Source organism: Lissotriton vulgaris, chromosome 5, assembly GCF_964263255.1.
Source record: "Lissotriton vulgaris chromosome 5, aLisVul1.2, whole genome shotgun sequence".
Classification (NCBI taxonomy): domain Eukaryota; kingdom Metazoa; phylum Chordata; class Amphibia; order Caudata; family Salamandridae; genus Lissotriton; species Lissotriton vulgaris.
This window is the reverse complement of record NC_141693.1, coordinates 853,190,046-853,206,491: the sequence shown is the minus strand read 5'-3', so window position 1 is coordinate 853,206,491 and position 16,446 is coordinate 853,190,046. Positions and strand designations below refer to the sequence as shown.

The following is a 16,446-nucleotide window of genomic DNA, read 5'->3' as shown; positions in this document are numbered from 1 at the left end:
TGGGTGCTACTCCAGTGCCCAAACGAACAGTAAAGAACCTGGAGATAAAACTGGATCAAGCTTTAACGATGAAAGAAAAGATTGCAGAAACTATGAGCGCATGCTACTACAATCTGCGTCTGTTGCACAGAATTTTTTACTTCTTCCCTACCACGGCATGTAGAACATTGGTCCAGGCCATGGTGATAAGCAGACTGGACTATGGATATTTTTGACAGAGGTGAACAAAACACTGCTCTCCAAGCTCCAGGTGGTCCAAAACACTGTGGTCAGGCTTATTCTGAATCGTCCTTCTGGAACCTCCTCAGCTACCTTGCTGAAGGAACTGCACCGGTTGCCAGTGAAGAAGCGCTCTTCTTTTAAGATCTGTTGCCTTACTTAAAATGCCTTAAAAGGAAAAGGCCTGTTATATCTCTGGAAAAAAATAACAGCATACTCTCCTAGTCGTAATCTCAGATCCGGCAATAAAGCCTTCCTGTGTGATCCCCGCATTCACCAAACACACACTGGGGTAAGACCTTTTCCTATCTTGCCCCAAGTTACTGGAACAAACTACCCTTGCCCTTGCGATCCACTCCCAAATACTGTAAATTTAGGAAACTACTATTCAGAACTATCAGCTACGTTTTTCCTGTTCTGATCAGCATCAGCACCGAGATGCCCTTTGGGGAGTTGTGCGCTATAGCACATAGCTTTAACATAACATAACATAACTAGGCGGGGGAGGCCATGCCTCAGGGGTGACAATGCAGTGGTTCAGGCTATAAGAGGACAAGAGATCTATAGTGTCTGTAGTGTCACCAGCGGTGGGGTCTGAGATCCCTCTCATGGGCCTTCTGTTATGGTGGAATTGTCCTCTGAGGAGAAGATATGGGGGCATCTATCCCCCTCCAAGGAGCTGGCAGTGTACCCCAAGGATGCTGCCCCCTTCAGAGCCCATCATCAGTACTCAATGATCTGTTCTAGAACTGGTGGGTTGTCGGGGGCCCTGGGGGTGGCCCATCTGGTTGTATTGGTCCTCCAAAGTCTTTTCAGGGATGAGTGTGGGCCATCTCCTGATGCACTGCTGTGGTGTTCAGCAACCCAGTCCTAGCGGTGTGTGGGTCAGTAGAAGAGGGATTTGCCACCCTCCAGGATCTGAACACTGACTGGGTGCAACAGTGAGCACTGGACAATCAGTTGGCAGAGTCTCCTCTTCACTGCCAGAAAGGAGGCATATTGGCATTGCATCACCTAGGTGTAGTCTGGGAACACCATTACAGTGCCAATCTTCAGCTATAGAGGCCCAACCCATCTATCTATTGTAGCAATGGCATCTTGATCCCTGAAGGGGAGGAGTTTAACCAGCATTGGGTGCTGCAATACTCTCGGGACAGGTCTGAAGGTTGGGACCCTATGTGAGATGAATAGCATGAGCCCGGAGGAGGGGACAAACGATTTGATCCAAGTCTCTAAGAAGGCCAGCATGTCGTGACCCTCCACTCCCTCTGACAGTCCCAGGTTCCAAAGATTAAGTCTTCGAGAGTGCCCATCCACGTCCTCTACCCTCTCTTAAAGCATCTTCACTTTGTCTCAGAGATTTCGAATGGCGTATAGGTGTTTGGTGGTGGACTGCGGTTGTAGTTTGGCTAGAGTCTTCTCTCCCTCAGCAACCCTGTCTGTGAGCTTATGATGATCATCATGTAGGAACCCCAGCTCTAACACCGAAGAGCCAATCTTGTTCTCGGAGGAGATCCAGGATTGTCTAATAGCCACGAGGATCATGTCCTGCTTGTTGTGCTTCGGTGCCATAGAGTGCTGCATGGCATCGGGCATTGGAGTCTCTAGCACCAGTGTAGGTGTAACTGCTGTGATAGGCACCTAAGAGGGCTTGGCCGATTTCAAATGACCCATCTCAGGAGGGACAGTGGTGGTGGTTAGGATCTGGTTTGGAGAGGATTGGATCTGCCATTGTCCAGTTTGCTTAGTGAGGTGCGCTGCCCCAGTAGCTGGAGAAAGGGGACAGCAGGGAGCTGTTGTGACTAAAAGTGGCACCACAGCATGGCAGGCAAAGCAGTGTCTGCCCAATAGGTTCCCCAGGCGACAGCTAGCTGATGAGGGTAGCCAGTAGTTATAAGTTCCAGAGGGCAGGGAGATGGAGGATTCCTGTTGGCTTGGGCTGCATGATGAGTGTCCAGTGCGGTCCCCAAGAACAGATTGATGCTAGTTCTGGATGGCAGGCATGCTCATTACTGCTCCCTGGGAGCACTGTGTGTGGTCTGGAACAGGGCCTCTCCCTCACAGAGGGGATTCAGAGCTGGCAGTGCCACCTTCTACTCAGCATGCAGGGGCTCTCTGGGTACCTGGAATCCTCTACGGTGTCTTTGGGGGAGGAGGGGAGTGAGTCATAAGTCCAGCCCCTTCTCCACCTGGGCCGTTAGTTTGTGGGTCCTCTGGCCCTCAAGCAATGCTGTTCTGGTCCAAGGGTAGGTTCTGGGGGAGGCAGGGTCTAAGGCCTCACCTACTCCTCTATAGTGCAGCCTCCCGGTTTTGGGGACCAGGCCGCGTGATACACAGTCCCTCATCTGCAGTGGCTCATCCCATTGGTGGCAGTCCAGCCCATTCATGAGTTACGCTGTGGCCATCAGTGCTGAGGGCTGGCCGTCCTCTAGATGCCGCCAGGAGCAGGGTCCTTCCCCCAGATCCATTGGTCTTCTTCCCCCGCCCAGGGGGCTGTCACAGGTCTGTACTGCCAATGTCACAGCTGCCACAACAGCCAGGACTGGGCCTCATGGGTAGGTCATTGTCACTGTGATTTTTAGCTGCAGTATCTTGGGCTCCCCGATTGTGGTCAGGGAGCAGGATGGTGGTCCGTATTAATAAGAGGGCTACAGCAGGGAGTCTGCACCCCATTGCGGCAGATATATGTGCCGGGAATGGGGACTTTTAGAAAAAAGTGACTGCCATGATGGCTGGCTAAGCCACGCTCCACTGGAGCAGGTACTGTTGGTGCTACTTCCTTTACAGCAGCTGGTATCCTCATGGCCCAGGATGACACAGACTTTAAAGAGGCTCCTACAAATCCACTCACAGATGGGATGATGTGCTTGTCCCAGCAAGCTCTCCTCTGCAGGGTACATTCCAGCAACTTCCTTCCTTAGCAGGTAGGAAGTACCTCAGGATTTTAGTCACCTAGTCCCAAATCTAGCAGGAGGGAGGGTGTGGCCAACTGCTGAACAAGATGGCCGCTTCCTAGAGGGGCTCCGCCACCCGTCAGCCTAATTCTCCAAACATCAGATCCAATATCCATCCTTAACAGTAATCTGTGAGCAACTCTCTCATTGCTGATCACTGGGGATGCCAGTGAGCTCTTTATTTCCATGAGGCAGCACCTGCGGTAGGAGATAGTCACTGCAGCCTGTGTGATGTGGCAGAGCCCCGGCCTTGTTGCTGCGGCATGGGCCGGGGCATCCACGCAGCATAAAATTGAAGGTGCAGGAGTGTGCACAGCGATGAGAAGATTGCCCTGGCAGCCCGGCGACTGTGGCACCACCGGAGACCAGAGACGCTACCGGTGAGAGGAATGAATATCCAGGGAGGCCCAGAGCCACGAAGGAGCATTGCGAGGATGTCAACGGGTGCCTGAGAGCCACAGTGCCACAATCCGGCCGGACACTGGGACTGACAGTGCGGTGAGTGTCGGCAATAATAATTCCTCATAAGACATTCTGCAGAAGCTACACTTTGGGGGCAGGAGCAATGTATTAGCCTGCATCCAGACTGAAATAGGCTGAGAGGGAAACGGTTGGATTGTGGCCCTCAATCACCCCAGTAGGGGAGAGCAGCAAGGCCCTCAGAAGGACTAGAGCAGGCCTAAACTCCAAGGGTGGGGTAATTCTCCCACGCAACGATGGCCCCCGGTTCACCTGGGGGTGAGACACCCAACGGAGTTTCGGTGGGGCTGGCAGGGACCCCCTCCCCTGAGTAAACATTACAAGGGAAGGCAAATACACCAGTCAGCTTATTGCTCCCTTCTTTTACTGATTCTGTCTGTGCCTAGACGCCTCAAGACAAACTCAGGCTAGTAGCCAGGTGATTTCTCATAATGATTCTGTGCTGGGCCCTGGAGGAGGTTAATGTGGTGGAGTACCAGCTTTCCAGTCCCTTGCCCAGCACTTTACTGGACAACTACAGGAGCGGGATCACCAGGTGGGGCCCCAGCGGACACTAAGGACCATCTGGGGGTTGGATAGCTGCTGGTGTGGGGAGCTCATGGCAGGAAACCCGACAAGATGCATGGAGTCCTTTTGTAAGCTGGCAGGCGGCGGTGAGTGCTCCTGGGGTACTGCTCCTCTCCCCTCCCCATTCTCTATTAGTGCTGTGACACTCAGCGAAGTGACACATTAGTTATAATGGGCGACAGAGGTAGAAGGGGTGGGCACCAGACTAAGCTTGACAAGTACACTCCCCAAGGAGATGGTGACTCTGGAGGGATCCCGAGACCAGCATTGGCAATCCACTACCATATATCCACAATCCAGGGTGTGATCACATCCCTGGAAGCTAGAATTGATTCAGTCGCAGATTTCTCACTAGTGAGAGTGGACCTCCACAACATGGGTGCAAAAGAGACGTAAGTGGAGGACTCTGCAGCAGCCCATAACGAAGATACAGCGACATTAAAGGCTCAGGTTGGGGAACTACATGCTACTACCAAAAATTTGGAAGCTTGTTTGGAAGATTTCGAAGGGTGCTTGCGGCGTAGCAATATTTGCATCATTGTAGTCCCAGAGCATGTGAATGGTCCTGCAGTAGACCTGTTCATGGAAGAACTCGTCCTTAAAAAACTGCAACCCAGGCCCTTTCCAAATTATTTTCGGTGGATAGGACCCACGGTTTCTGGCTGCACAACCTGGGCATTGTCCCATACTAGCCCATTGTTTCAAATACCGCGACCAAGGCATTGTGCTTCAGACATCCTGCAGTGCTCCTTCGCTGACATACAAGAATGCCAATATAACCTTTTTTTCCAGACTTTACTAGTAAGGTCCAAAAGCAATGTCATAGCTTTCTGAAGGTCAAGAGGGCCATAAGAGACAGAGAGATACAATACTCAATGCTTTTTCCAGCAAAACTGAGTTTGGTGGCAGAAGGAAAGACTTGGTACTTCACATCACCTGAAGAAGCCTCAGAATGGCTTAATGGATGTAGAACAGTGAGCGGCTCTGAGCATGGATTGGGCCTGAGAGGACGGAGGCAGTGAGCTGATCCAGCAACCAGACAAGACACAGCAGAAGGCACTCAGGAATGGGATAACTTCCCACAGATCCAGGCATCTTGATAACCTGCACTCTTTAGCTGATGGTCCCCAAGGTACCAGCTCCTGGGGCGAACAGCCTCTGAATCCCTGGGGTGACTTTCATTGATAGCATTTGAGTGAGCAGGCAGTCCCCTGGGCGAGTCTGCTAAGGTTGAACACTTGGTCGACACGGTGATGCTGCTGGGGCCAGGGACTTGTCGGTGCAGGCAACCCAGAGACACTGAATGAACTACCACATCATTGTTACCTTTCTTTGAGTGGGGGTGGGTCATTGACATTTGAGAAAGCCACAGCTAACCTTTTAGTTGTCCATGCAGATTTCTTGTATAGTCCAAAATTTGGGGGCTACTCGAATCGAAACACAGCATGGCCACTGCAAGTTATGAGATACATAAATGTATGCTTAAACAATTGCCTTAGACATAGAAACATTTATGAAAATATAGAAATAGTTATTGTTTGTTACTTAAAATAAATGATGTTGACCAGTAAGCAATGTATGATTAAATCACGTTTCCAATGGGAATTATGTAATTCGTTGTTGAAAACAGTACCACCGGTCACATACAATCAATGTCCAAAGTTCACTGTCCATTTCTTTTTGATATATTCTATATGTAAATCACATGACTGGATTGGTTTTCTAAAAGTACAATACTTTAGTACTGATCTTAGATAAGAATGATAAGTGACATTCAATTGTAAACATATATAGGAGTTCCTCAAGCAGCCTTTCGCTGTGATTATTACCTCATTAGCAGCTTTCCAAGTTGTTTCAGAAAGCATAAACCTTGAAATTAGTTAATGCTAATTGCAATAAAAGGGTTTCTGTGTTACATGCTTGTTTAGATTTTTTCCCCTGCTTTTCGTCCCACAAAAAGAATGGTTACCACCACCTCCTCCCTCACACTATACAGTAAGGCCAGAGTAAATAAAGCCTATTATCTTTGTTAGTTCTGGACTTCCCCTGAATCTACTGAAAATAAATGATTGATGTGAATTCATCAAGGCTCTGTTTACATTCAAGCAGTGGTGCTGGAATTAATTTTTAGAGTAGGGGTGTTATTCAAAAACACGACCTTCTCTGAAGCACAGTGTTTCTTCACAACACACAAAAGGCTGCCGGGAGAAAAATCTTTGAAGGACCTTATAGGAAATTGAGTTGTTAGTTGAGATGGGTGAGAGCCCCACTCAAATAATAAACACGATCCTTGTCAGGGTGAACCACAAAAGTAACAAAATACACCTGTGTTTAACCCTCTGGTCGCTTGTCACAAAAGCAGCCAGGCTTAACTTGGAAGCAGCGTATAAAGTATTTAAACAGCACTCACACAGTAATAATGTGAAAACACAACACAAGAATAATCACAAACCAATTTAGAAAAATAGAGTAAATTTCAATAAATAAAATCACATTAATACTGTAGTGTAGTTCCTATATTCCCAATAGGCTCTGCGCATTGGAATAATATATTCAGCAGTGTAGACGTAGGACTGAGGTCGACTAGGTCTCTACTGACTATATTAGACTTAAGGTTTGCCAGTTAGCTCAGAGGTCCCTAGAAACGTTCTCGACTAAAGGAGGAGGAGTTTAACCTCCCTGGATAGACAAGAAGGGATTAGCTTCCGACAAACATATAACATGACAACTTCGCTCCCTCAGAATAAGAGTGTATCTCTAGAGTTGTGTGAAAACAATAGACAGCTATTTCACTCAGTCAAATGTGCGTACTTAGTTTCACCAGAGAAAAGAGAAAAGAGAGACGGGCCTTTTCAATAAAAAGGTGTATTTTATTGAGCAGTCTTCTTTCTCATGCAAGAGAAATGATTTGCCATTTTTGCAATACTTAATGTAAAGTGCGTACAGTAAAAAGAGTATTATAAAATAATACTGTAAAAGCGATGATATGGTTTCTTAGCCATAAGATACTTTAAAATGGATAAAATATATACATACATTGACCAACGTACTCAACTGGTGCTTCTAAAATACGCCTACCCCGGTGTACCTGACCTAAGCCTAATACGTGGGAAGGAGTAAGTAAGTAGCAGTTTAAGTTAAGTTGGTTTTGCCAAGAATCTGACTCAAGAATTCTCTTCAAGGATTTAGTCAGCTCCGTACCTGGGTAATAGAATGAAGGAGGTCTGGTATCTCTCTTTCAGGACTCGATATCCCAGCAGCCCGCGAAGGCGGCTGAGAACACCGTAGCTGGATTTCTCAGCAGGAGAAAAGACAGCGTCTCTCTCAGTGCGTCAAAGAGGAGGGGCAGCGTCTGTGGGCTCTCGCATCAGCTGGGCTCTCTGGCAAGTAGATAGCTCCTCGGCTCCAAAACCACCACCGTGTGTTTGCTTAAGGCAACGTTGGTATATTTATACCTGAAAGGTGCCGAGTTTGACGTAAGGTTTGGACATAAGACGTCAATAAAGATGTCACCAAAAACTGACTATTCCTTTAGTGTTCGCAGGAGTTGAATGATAAATCAAAACAAAACCAAATGGGGATTTCCCAGGTTGATGGAGGTTTGGTGTGTTGAAAGAACTCGTTGTGCTTTCTAGGAATCCAAGGAAGTAGCTTCTGCCGTGTTTTGGACTGCAAGAGCTATTTACTTAAATATGGATCTGATTCTTATGCCATTGTAGGGATATTATTGATTATAGCCATACAAGGGCATAAAATAGCAATATTGATTCGGTTCCTAGATAAAAACACAATACCCACTCCACGATCTAATGTCCATCATTACTAAAACTAAGCAATAGTAAACATTTAAAGATGCATGTGTATTCCAACCCACCCCAAAATACATTTTATGCATTCGAAATGGTGTATGCGAAATACACGAAAATGATAATTGTACTGTACGCTTTTCAAGCAGTGTAATCATTCAGTCAAACATGCTTATATATTGTAGCTGAACGATTTGCGAAAATTACACATGAAATGGCTCTTAATACAGAAAAGAAGGTCGAGACCATTCTATCACATATAAATACAGTTGCTGTAAATGTGCTAGAGGCTGAGGTAATATATTGTCTCTAGAGTTCCTAAAAATAGAAGCTCTGTTCTTTAAGAATAGTTCTACTTTAAGCAGAGAACATGTGCCAGAAAAGGGTAAATATTTTGGAAGTTTGAAAAAAATGATTTCGTTTGCAGGGGAAAAAATAGTTCCAAATGTTTTCAGTAGCTTTTGTTTATCAAAGCTGAAGGCCGAATTCAGAGTTCAGGGGAAAGCTGTGTGCTCATTGCTTAAAAGTTATTCTTTCTGTTCCGGGGAGAACATCATTTCAGACAGACTCGCAAAAAATTGGTCTACGACATCAGGTGAAAGTTCGACCAAGTTTAAAAGTGCTGCAACACTGCAGTCGTGAGAATGATTGCTATCATCGATGTCAGGATCAGCAATGCTCACAGAAGGTCGTACCTGGGTGATACTGCTCTCATCTCGTACTTCACTGAAACCTAATCGTAGTGGTGAAGTCTAAACGAATGCCGTCATCAGTATGGGTAGCCGCTGGGGACAACACAATGCATGAGCCGTTACAGGACTTAGCAAAGTATCTGTATCCAAAGGTACTGCTGATAGTAGTGTAAGACAGACGTCCAACACGCATTCTTCTCCGCATAGCATACATCGAAGCACAGGTAGGATGCAATTTTGCCAGATAGGTCTGAACGAAAGAAACCAGGTCATATTCAGATCTCTTAGCCGGGCTAATCCAAGGACTTTAGTTATGCGGTCCCGATAGAGTATAGCTAGGATCGTTTCTTCCATTGTTGCTTGAGTCTTGTTTGCGACTTGGCTTGCCATATCGGAGCAGAAGGGTCAAAAATAAAATTCCTGCTACGAGTCCCAAAAGTAGTGGTAGGCCGCCAATGACAGAATGGACAAAATTGAGAAAAATGCCCAGAACTGCTTCGAAGGGTGTTAACAGTCCCGAAAAAATTGTCTTAAATATATGTGGGATACCACTGGCATCAGACTTATTTAGGATTTGGCTTAGCATTTCTACAAAATGCACGGGGCAATTTGTTGATAAAAGGGTATGTATCTCTGCCGTTGTCCTTGTAACTAGAAGATCATACGTTTCTTTTGATGACGTTAAAGGCACTGTTGTCTGTAAAAGAACAGACTTCATTCTGCTTAAAGTATCAATTTGTATAGAAGAGATATTCAAAGAATGCAAATCGTCGCCTCCGTATCTGGAGAGCTGTTTGGATACAATACTTGCATATAGCAAGTGACCATGGAACAACGCTTACGAGATAGGCTTTCCCTGGCACCATGCCACAACAGCTGTGGTCCATTATTAGAATATAGCTCCCGTTAGAAAGCCGTCTAAAGAATGGCTCTATTTGTGTTGCAGGTGTGCCGTGCTGGTGACATGAAAGGTTATTTGAAGTCCCCTCACAGGCCCCATGCAAATTAATACCTTGGCACAGAAGTATACCGCTTAGTGATTGTTAACAATTGTTACCACTAAGAAATACATTCTGTTTCTTTTCACTACAACATGTGTGTGTGTGTAAGGCAATTTCCGTGATGACTTAATGTACCCTTTACCCAACCTTTCATACTGGCCCGTTGGTATATACTCTTGGCAGTATTTAAATTGGAAAGTTGTTATCGGAATTGTAATTATTCCGTGTATTATCCATTCAATGACAGGTCTTTCTGACATTGTCAATGGTAATCTTTCAAGTTTTTCAATGCTCAGAATCGTATAGTCTGCTCCTTTTTGTGCCAAACTGATTTGTTTATCAGTAAGTTTAAAGATAGAGAATAATGACGCTGTGTTTATCAAACGCCATGGCACGTAGCCTGAACGCAGATTTTGCAACGTCCAGCCTAGCTGTACAATAGAACGTAATTGGGACTGACCGTGTTGTACCATTAGTAAGTCCTGATCTATTATATCGATAGCAGATGATACAATACTGTCCAGTGAATATATTCTGGAGGACAGAGTCATTAACCCATTGTCCACAACAGAAAGTGATTTTTCCAAATGAATACGATCAAGTTCTCGTATTTTCTCTGCTGTCTCAATTTGAGTTACTTTCCAAGCTTCGTTGTACGCAGCGTATATACCGGCCGCTCTGAAACGTTTTTGACGCTGTTTGCGAGGTCCCATTATGAAATCACGCAAGTCAGCACCGTCTTTAAGTAAAGTCAAGTGTTGCTTAATTTCAGCCAGTGTGGATGTTTGTAGCCATTCAAGGCATAGTTTCCCTACACTGTATGTTGTTACTATCCCTGGATGTTGTCTCTGGGAGTATCTAGGGTCTGGTCTGGTCATTTTGAACCCCTGTGTTTTGTTCAGGAATCTATCTTGACAGTTATTTGTGTCTGTTGGCCAGATCAACCACTTTTTCCAATCAGGATGTGTTCTGTTTTGATGTAAAATATGGGATACGTCTATCTCAACATCTGTAGTGGTATTACTATCAGGTATTGGCTTTGGAATAGACGGTTTGTTTAAGTCTTTAATCTTAGCTAGGCCAAGACAAGTAGTCTGTTGAATGGTGTCATTCAACAATATTATTTGTTCTGGGATCATGCAGGCTCTAAATAATGCTTCTAAACCTTGGACTTGCCAATTTTTTGTACCCCAGATGGATTTCGTTTCAATGTTATTTTTCCAGAAATCAAAACCAAATGTAATCATTTTTTCATATAATGTTTCAGAATAATTCAATTTAGTATTTGTCAACATTGTTTTTATCCCTGTCTTATTTAACAGTTTAAAATAAAACGTTTCTGCATTACTTGTGTTCAACCCTGAGAAGTATGGAAATTTCTCATAAAATGTTTTCGAACTGCCTTTTGGTGGAGTTGCACAATGTTCCCATTGATTATACTTTAAAACATTTCTAGGTTGAGCAGATTTATGTAAATAGTGATGTGCAAAGTGGTTGTAGCAGTAAATTTTTTCATAATTCGACGAACCCTGTAAGTAATCATGTTCTGTAAATTTTGCTGACATTACTAAATCTGACATCATATTATTTATGCTTTCAAAGTCCCAATCATCAGAGATTGTACTTGGTTTTACAAAGTCACTTAATGAAACCTTGAACTGATGTGGATATTTCAAGAGTTCAACCGGGCCATAGATTTCGTAATCCGTTTTGTCCCAAGCTACCCCGCCGGTTATTGGAATGGCTGTGACATTCACTGATGATAGTTTTCTTTTCTTGATGTGAGTTGACTTGTGCGGCTTTAGGACCAAGGTGATGTTCTGACATGCTGTGTCCATTGTACTGTATTTTCCCTCAATGAATTTTCCCAAACAAAGTACCATGATGAGCCAAAGCAGGAGGAAAAGTACACCTAACACAATCCAAAATTCAATCCATGGAGAAATCAGGTAGGTTTCTTTGAGTTGATGAAAGAGTTCAGTTAATTTGTCTTTGAAGATTTATGTTGCTGGCGTTTCTTCAGGTTAGCTTGGATCTTCAGAAAAGTTATCGAAATTGATGAAGTAGCCAGATGCAGTTCTGTCAATTGTTGGAATTGCTTCCGAATTTTCCTTTTTTTTAAAAAAATTTCTTTCATTAGCACAGTCTGAGGCTACATCGTTGTAGACAGGTGTTTCTTGACGAACTGTTTCAATTTGGGTTGCAAAAGGCCCAAGTTCCATGGCATTGTTGCATGGTCCTTTTTTATTCACTGCAGGTTTATCAAATGTGATTAGTCTCTCAGTTTGAACCTCTTGGATTGTAGCAAATTTTGGTATTCTGCTATTTCTTGGGAGTCCACTGGGCCTACTACTTATTATTGGCCACATGATTGTGGTTTTACCGGGTCGATGGATACAACTCGGTTCTCCTTTTTACCAGCAAGGGGCGGTAGTACAACTGATCTTGTTCCGCTGACAGCTAAGACAGGCACTGCTTTTCTGTAAGAAGGTCCAAATTCCTTCTTCACTGCGATCTTCTCTCTGACCAGATCCCCAAACTTTGGAATCCAGATAGGCCTTGATGGGACATGTGTTTTATCTTCAGTGGCTGTTGGCTGCTGTTTTAACTTTATGTTGCTCAGGTCTTTTCTTGTTTCATTTAAGTCCTGTAAAACAGTCAAAAGATCTTTAATATCAAAGCATTTTCTTTCTACCACTGAAGTCTGACTATCTAAATCCTGAATATGCATTCTAGTTCCAAACAATAGTTTGTATGGGCTTAAACTTTTTAGAGAATTTCTTGGCAGATTGTTAAGACTACGTTGGACACTTGTTAAATGTTGGATCCACCCATCACCCGAACCTAATACCCTCGCCGTTATAGATTGCTTTATGTCCCGGTTTTGTCTTTCCACAATCCCATTTCCCTCAGGATGGAAGGGACAAGAGTACTGCAATGCAATGCCCATGCTGGTCATAGCCTCCTTATAAGCTCGAGAGCTAAAAGCAGGACCCTGGTCAGAATGTAGCATGCCAATTGCGTATCTGCCGATAAAGACTCGCAAATCTTTTATAACTGTTCTGGCGTTAGCCGAGCGCTAGGGCCACATCCAAATGAATCTCGTACAGGAATCCACTGCGACCATGATGTATTTATAATTACCATCCCTTTGTAAGGGACCACAGTGGTCCAGGTAAACACATGCTAATGGTTTATCTGAGATTAGAAGGGGTGTCTGCGCAGGTCGTTTCACTGTTGATACTTTCATTCTTTGGCATATTTCGCATTCTAGAACATATTTCTTAGTTTGTATTCTCATGCGCGGCCACCAATATCTCTGTTTTAATAATGATATTGTGGCGGAAACACCAGCATGTGCAGAAGCGAGCCCTTCGTGTGCCGCTGTAATTAGTCCTAACTTGTGTTCCATGTTTGGAATTGCCCTATCCCCCACTCCAGGGATTCGAGCAAATGGAACATTATTCGCATCAGTTATGTATGAGTACTTTACTGGAAAGCCTTTCGGGAGTGTTTTTCTGTCCTGTTTTACAGACAGCTTGCATTATATCGCTGTCTATTTTTGTTTTTGACCGTGTGATAGCAGCTACGGAAGCCGTTTGCACAGCTGCCTTTGCGGCTTCATCAGCCAATGAATTCCCCGCAACGAGAACACCATCACGTTGATGACTCAGTGTATGTATCACGTGAGTCTTTTGTAGTTCTTTCTGTAAAAGAACTACTTGTTCCCAAAGCGTTTTATGCTTGATTGTGCCACCTTTTGCATATTTGAAACCGTTTTGAACCCATTTTCGCAAGTATTCATTATAAGACTGAACGCAGTAATATGAATCGCACACTATTAGTGTGGGGAATTTGCGATCGGTATTTTCAAGCGCCATCTTAAATGCTAGTAGTTCGGCTCGTTGAGCTGTACAATCTCCTAGAGATTGCGTTTTAGTGACCAGTGGTCTAAATTTTCCTTTGTGCCAACGACCTTTAACAATTGCGCACGCAGCACTGTAAGCTTGTTTACCCCCAACAGTGGTTGTGCTGATCCGGCTGAATATATTATACAGCCGTAGTGTTCTAGAGGCAGGATTTCGGTTGAAAGAGGACATTCATATTCATATTGTAGAAATTCTTGTGTTTTTAAATTAGGATCAAATTGTTATACTATGTCCGTTGCAGCAAGAGAATTAACCCATGGGATCCATCTCGGATGTAGTGCCTTAGCATTTGGAATGCCTGCTTTTGTTACTGCTTCTAGTGCTGGTATCGGTGTAACGATTATTATTCGTTTACCTTGTGCTAGGGCTCTTTCTTTTGCTACAGCAGTCTGAACCGTAGTTAGAATTTTTTCAGTTGAACTGAATTTCATTTCAGCTTTTGTGTACAAATGTGATTTGTAAGCTATTGGTACCGTTTCTCCCTCATTAGAGGTCAGGTACGTGAATCTGCATCTTCCTGGGATGACTCGGATTACAAGGTTGCGTGTGTTGTCGCGAGTTTCTAATTTTGTTTTAGCTAACATGTCTGTTTGCAATGATCTCAAAATCTCTGTGTGTTTCTGAGTCCAATTGATTGGTTTAAAATCAGGTTTTATTAATTCATAAAGAGGTTTAACCCTCGCTGCATAATTTAGAATGTAAGTTCTTCCGAAATTCAGGAAACCTAGTATTGATTGTAAGTTCTTCAGCGTTTTTAGTGCTTGGAGTACAGCGCACTTCTCTAAGAAGTTGTCTGCTAGGCTTTTGCCTTCACTTCATATTTCATATCCTAAAAACAGGACAGTTAGATGGGCAATTCGTGACTTTTTAAAGTTGAATTTGTAACCCTCTGCTGTGAACCCAAGTATTATGGTGTTCACTCTTTTCAAGTGAGTATCCAGGTCATCATCTATGAGATAGATGTTGTCATCGACAAAAGATAATGCCTCATCATCATATATTTGTAGTAACTCTGTTACCCTTGCTGAGAATAATCCTGGGCTATTCTTGAATCCCTGCGGGAGTCGACAGAAATTTCTGTGACCCCATTATTGAGAAAGCAGTTAAATACCTGCTTTCAGGTGCAATGTTTTGACAAAAGAATCCATTAGAGATGTCTAATGTTGTCTTGTATTTTTTGCGAACGATATTATTCATTAGTGCTGCACTGTGTGAGTTTTGTACAGCAAATGTCTTGCAACATGAGTTAAGGTGTCTGTAGTCCAAGACTAGACGATATGAATCATCTGGTTTGGAGACAGGAAACAAAGGATTGTTCATTTGAGAGGTGCATGTTTTGATCACCCCTTGGTATTCAAGTTGATCTAAGATCTCCCTGACTTGTCTTTTAGCTTCTTGCTTAATTGGGTACTGCCTTTGTGCAGTTGGTTGACATTTTAACTGGATTTTGTGAGGAGGAGAGTCCTCATACCATCCTACATGATTTTTATATAATGCAGGTGCTTGAGCTACTGCCCATTTTCTTGCATATATGTATTTTCTATGATTTGGAAAATGATTTGAGAAGGCAGGCATAATCATTTCTTTGCCACAAGGGCACTCCCTGACAAACTGTGGTGGCCAGTCTTTCTCAGCTAATAGGATGTCATAGCCTTTTGAAAGATTATCCCAAAACTGACCCCTTACTTTCCTAGTCTTATCTCCCTCTATACGCAATGTTATTTCATATATTTTATGAGGGTCGCTAACTCTGGTATCTGCAGTTTCCACCTGAATGTATTCATTTGTGTCCACTGTCTCCAGATGATTCATCAGGATCTTGCGAGATATTGTCACTTCTGCTGCGCTGTCTAGCATTGTCTGGGCCCACTCTCCGTTTTTCAGCTGTGTACTCAGTATCCTCGGCATGTTTGATTATTTTAATACTGGCTACCTTCTTTCTTGGAAATTGTAATTTTTTACTTGAGCAGGTTCCTTGTTGTTGGACTTGACGTGCTCTTCCCTGTGTTCTGACCGTCCTCTTCTTTCCGATTTCTGCGAGGAAGTCTGAAAGATCGAGAGGGACGTGTATCAATATCTTGATATCTATCAGGCTTTTTCAAATTATCCCTATTTCTAAGGTTGTATCTTTTCTCAGAGGGCTCCCTCTGGGGAGACTTGTGTCTTTGGTCCAGAGATCTTTCTCTCCACCGAGGAGACCTTCCTCTGGACTGGAATCTTTTTTCTTTGGGAGTGGATTGTTTATTTCCATCCCAGCTCTTCTTCGGAGTGTTTAGATTATTTTTAATAAATATCTTTTCAAGATTTTCAGTTAGTTGGGGTTTTACCGGTTTCCCACCCAAACTATCTCTACCTAGTTCTTCATAGGATTTTTCTATGATTCTGGCAAGTTCAATTGGTTAGTCTGCTATATCTGTTTCTTTCAATTTCTGGAGGTAAGTTATATCCTCCATTGCCAATTGAACTAATTCTCTATCTGCCTTTGTTAATTCTTTTATTTTAACTAAGAGTTCTTCGCTTGACATTTTATCAATGTCTGGATGTGGTGTGTAGCTGGCTAGAACCAGCCACGTTGCTCCTGGTCTACCTAGTGGACCGAGCCTGGTGATGTGATCATTATGTTTTAGGGCGCCTTTAAACCAGAGCAGGTGCTCTTGGTAATTTAGTGGGATTTCAACCTCCTCAAAAGGAGTGTATTCATCCGGAGGTTCCTCTATTTTGTAATAGTGGAATTCGTGTGTTACAGCGTTTGCTGCTGGAAAGTTTATCCATGAATAGAATACCTCTGTCTGCCGATA

General features: G+C 43.8%; 1 protein-coding gene across 1 annotated transcript in view; it reads right to left on the bottom strand.

The window, feature by feature from the left end:
• The window catches only part of LOC147711699 (uncharacterized), a 106,351-nt gene extending 94,263 nt beyond the window's left edge, over nt 1-12,088 (bottom strand). The window contains 1 exon segment of the mRNA XM_086919520.1: nt 9,894-12,088. Coding sequence (XP_086775646.1) covers nt 9,894-12,088 — 2,195 coding nt within the window.
• Nucleotides 12,089-16,446: the final 4,358 nt, after the last annotated feature.